General features: G+C 37.8%; 1 protein-coding gene across 1 annotated transcript; it reads left to right on the top strand.

Moving 5' to 3' along the window:
- The first annotated feature begins 607 nt into the window (after positions 1–607).
- On the top strand, positions 608–3,663 carry LOC132904087 (uncharacterized). Its single transcript, XM_060954012.1, has 2 exons — positions 608–804; positions 3,192–3,663. Exons 1-2 carry the CDS (start codon positions 608–610, stop codon positions 3,661–3,663), a joined length of 669 nt encoding a protein of 222 aa, XP_060809995.1.
- The last annotated feature ends 250 nt before the right edge of the window (positions 3,664–3,913 follow it).

Below are 3,913 nucleotides of genomic sequence, written 5' to 3'. Positions count from 1 at the left end.
GATAAGGGAATGTTGTGATGTGAAAGAAGATGTAGTTACAGGAATAGAAAAGGGTATGTTAAGATGGTTCGGTCATGTGGAGAGGATGAATGAAAGCAGGTTGACTAAGCAGATAAGGAGAGTGTGGAGGGAGGCGGGTCGGAGTGGGAAGACCTAGACGAACGTATCTTGATCAAATTAAGGACGTTCTGGTAAAGGGTCAGGTCAAAAGTACCCGAAACCGCCGAGCTTGCATAAAGAGAGATATGAATGTGGATGAAGCGAAGGAAGTATGCAGAGATCGTTGCAACTGGCGTGATTTTATGTATGTAAGTTGTTATTATTAATAAAATCACTAATATATCGTCGTTCGCTGTCGTACTGAGCAGACGTATACAACTTTTTTACAAAAAATATATATACTCAAGCTAAAATAATTAGGGCTCAAATTAGTGTGAATGGTCTTAATCACATACTACCCTATACTTACGCGCAAGAGAGACACGAAGCCGCGCAACGCCCCCACCCGCCCGCCTGCGTCCCGTGAAACAGGTACGGTTGTTATTTTCTAACTCGCTCGCACAACGCGTTTTACCGCTGCACCGTTGGTTGGCGACAAGGCAAAAAAATGAGCGTCCAGAGATCACCAATCGGAGGTTCGTCATCACAACCAGATTTATCTAAGATAAGTAACTCGAGTTCTGATTTATCATCTGTCACATTTAGGAAACGAAAAGCACCGTATGATAATGAGTGCTCCTGTCCTGACACTCTAAGAGATATGAGAAATGAAATATCACGTATCAGTTCTTTATTAGAAAACTAGCTGTGCCCGCGACTTCGTCCGCGTGGAATTGTTATTTTGAGCATCATTGAAGCCCACAAGGATGAATAATTTTCCCCGTTTTTTTTCACATAGTCCATTTTTTGTTTTCTCGTTAAAGTTGCAGCGTGATGTTATATAGCCTAAAGCCTTCCTCGATAAATGGTATATTCAACGCAAAAATAATTTTTCATTTCGAATCAGTAGTTCCTAAGATTAGCGCGTTCAAACAAACAAACTCTTCAGCTTTATAATGCTAGTATAGATTATGCAAAAAAATTGATGAACCTACGTGAGTGCTTGTTTGAGGATGCTATTCAATCACGCAAATTCTATTGGATGGATTTTGATGAAACTTACGTACACGGGAAGAATAATGCCTGGAATAGAACATAGTTTATTTTTCTTACAAAAGCAAAGCTCGGAAGCGCAGCTGTTAAAAAACGAATAAATTCTAAAGACAAAAAAAGGAAATTATAATAATGGAAAGTTAAAGTACCTATCTCTTTGTTTACAACATTTGCTGTCTTGCCCATTGGAGACATCACAAATTAACTGTCACAGCTGGTGACCCGCGAGCAAGCGACGTAGAGCTGTCCGTGTGAGAAGCAAATCGTCCTGAGGTCGACTCCGGCTGCTCCAAGTGTTTGACCTTGCGATTTGTTAATTGTCATCGCGAAACATATAGCCATTGGAAACTGTACACGCTTAATTTGAAATGGAAAATTGTTGGGAATGAGCGGAATGCGCGGTATAAAAACAATTTCACCCGCTGCACAACCAGTAAGAATATTAAGCTTCTATTATAATGTTATGAAGCGACACCACTTTAAGGCAGTCCCATTACAAAATGGAATGTCTATATATACTTTTAGAGCAATTGTATGCGCGGGCAGTCCAGATGCCGAAAGTGAATTAAGGAACTCTACCGAATAAGTACCGATGCTGCAAGCATCGGTACTATCTAATTTTGCCAGCGGCTACAATCACGTTATTTCTTAAATTCTCGTGGCGCCATCTCGTATCGGATGGTCAAAAAATAAATATCTAAACCACGGGAACTAAATCAATGGTGAAATGGTAAGTACTGGCGTTACTACATGTGTGTTATTCCTGCTAATCTTGAGGAGCATGGCAACCGTCGCCGATGCGGGGCGCGTCAAACCCTACCTACATAAAAAAAATTCTTCTCAAAGATGTGGTGAAACAGTAAGTGCTGGCGAAACTAAATCAATGAATAAAAGAAGTTTTAATTATATAATTAATTAAAAATTTTGCCAGCGGCTACAATTGTGTTACTTCTTAAATTCTCATGAGGCGCCATCTCGTATCGGGTGGGCAAAAAATAAATATCTAAACCACGGGAACTAAATAAATAAACAAAGCATAATTAATTTAATCAATAAAATGCTATTTTTTCAATCATAATAAATATGATAATTAATTATTTATAGATTTTTATATCGATTCAAAAATGACGAAGTTCCAAACAAACTTGCACCCCCTATTTTATCCCCTTGGTATAGAATTTCAGGATAAAAAGTAGCCTATATTCTAATCCAGGTTACTAACTATATCTGTGCCGAATTTCGTTCAGATCCGTTCGGTAGATTTTGCGTGATGCGCGTACAAACACACAGACAGACAGACGGACAGACAGACAGACAGACAAAAATTAAAAAAAAAAAATGTTTTGGCTTCTATTGACCCTAAAAAGACCCCTTACAATATTTTTTCTTAAATATCTTCAATGTACAGACAATGTTCAGTTACAGTTTTATTATATGTATAAGATAAGACAATGTTCAGTTACAGTTTTATTATATGTATGGATGGATATGATAATTAATTATTTATAGATTTTTATATCGATTCAAAAATGACGAAGTTCCAAACAAACTTGCACCCCCTATTTCATCCCCTTGGTATAGAATTTCAGGATAAAAAGTAGCCTATATTCTAATCCAGGTTACTAACTATATCTGTGCCGAATTTCGTTCAGATCCGTTCGGTAGATTTTGCGTGATGCGCGTACAAACATACAGACAGACAGACGGACAGACAGACAGACAGACAGACAGACAGACAAAAATTAAAAAAAAAATGTTTTGGCTTCTATTGACCCTTAAAAGACCCCTTACAATAGTTTTTCTTAAATATCTTCAATGTACAGACAATGTTCAGTTACAGTTTTATTATATGTATGGATATGTTGAGTCCAACGAGCAGATCTTGAAAACAATGCAATAGAATATTTCCGACATAAAGGAGCAGATAGCTGACCTAAAATCATCAAACGAGCGATCGCTTAACGCAATGCAAATCAAAATGGATTCCCGGAATCAGATATAAACATGCTGAAAGTTGCTTCGACGACTACTCCGCTTAGTGTGGAAAATAAGCTTTCTCTCGGTGAGGAAGTCATACAGGAGATGCAGAATCGCAAGAATAGAGAGAAAAATATTGTCCTTTTTGGCGTACCTGAACAAATTTCGTCAACCACGGAGGAAAGTCTAATAAAGGATGAAGCTGTTGTCTTTAGCACTATCTCCATGATAAGTTCAGACATACCAAAACCATTCAAACTTTTTAGGATCGGCAAACCGCGTCCAGGGAAAAACCGCAGTATTAAAGTATGTTTTGAAACACCAGAACCTGCAAAACAACTGCTCCGCAACAGAAGTAAACTCAGAGATGGAGTTAAAATATTTTCGGATCAAACACCATCGCAACAAAACTACATGAAAAATCTAAAAGAAGAGCTTAGGCGACGTCAAGATGAAGGCGAGACGGATCTTACTATCAAATATATTAATGGAACTCCAGCAATTCTAAAAAACTCAAAAAACTTCAATCATTGAGCACAACAAGCTGCACCCACACCGAGAGCATCAATACATACGAACTGCTAGATAATTATCAGAAGTTTCCTAACAATAAATCACGCTTTTCTTTCCTATATCTTAACGCCCGAAGTATAAGAACTGAAGGAAAATTTGACGAGGTCAAATGTATGCTTCGAGCAATACCAAACAAAGTTCATATCATTCTAATAACTAAGACTTGGATTCGCAATGAGGAGGAAGCACTACGATTTCAACTACCAAATTA

This window comes from Amyelois transitella, chromosome W (assembly GCF_032362555.1).
Source record: "Amyelois transitella isolate CPQ chromosome W, ilAmyTran1.1, whole genome shotgun sequence".
NCBI classification, from domain to species: domain Eukaryota; kingdom Metazoa; phylum Arthropoda; class Insecta; order Lepidoptera; family Pyralidae; genus Amyelois; species Amyelois transitella.
This window is presented reverse-complemented; position numbering and strand designations above follow the sequence as displayed.

Excerpts from the sequence above, each read along its gene's own strand:
- LOC132904087 (XM_060954012.1), top strand. The coding sequence starts at position 608 with ATGAGCGTCCAGAGATCACCAATCGGAGGTTCGTCATCACAACCAGAT. Across the intron at positions 805-3,191 it reads AGTTCTTTATTAGAAAACTA|TGTGGAAAATAAGCTTTCTC; the intron begins GCTGTGCCCGCG and ends TACTCCGCTTAG.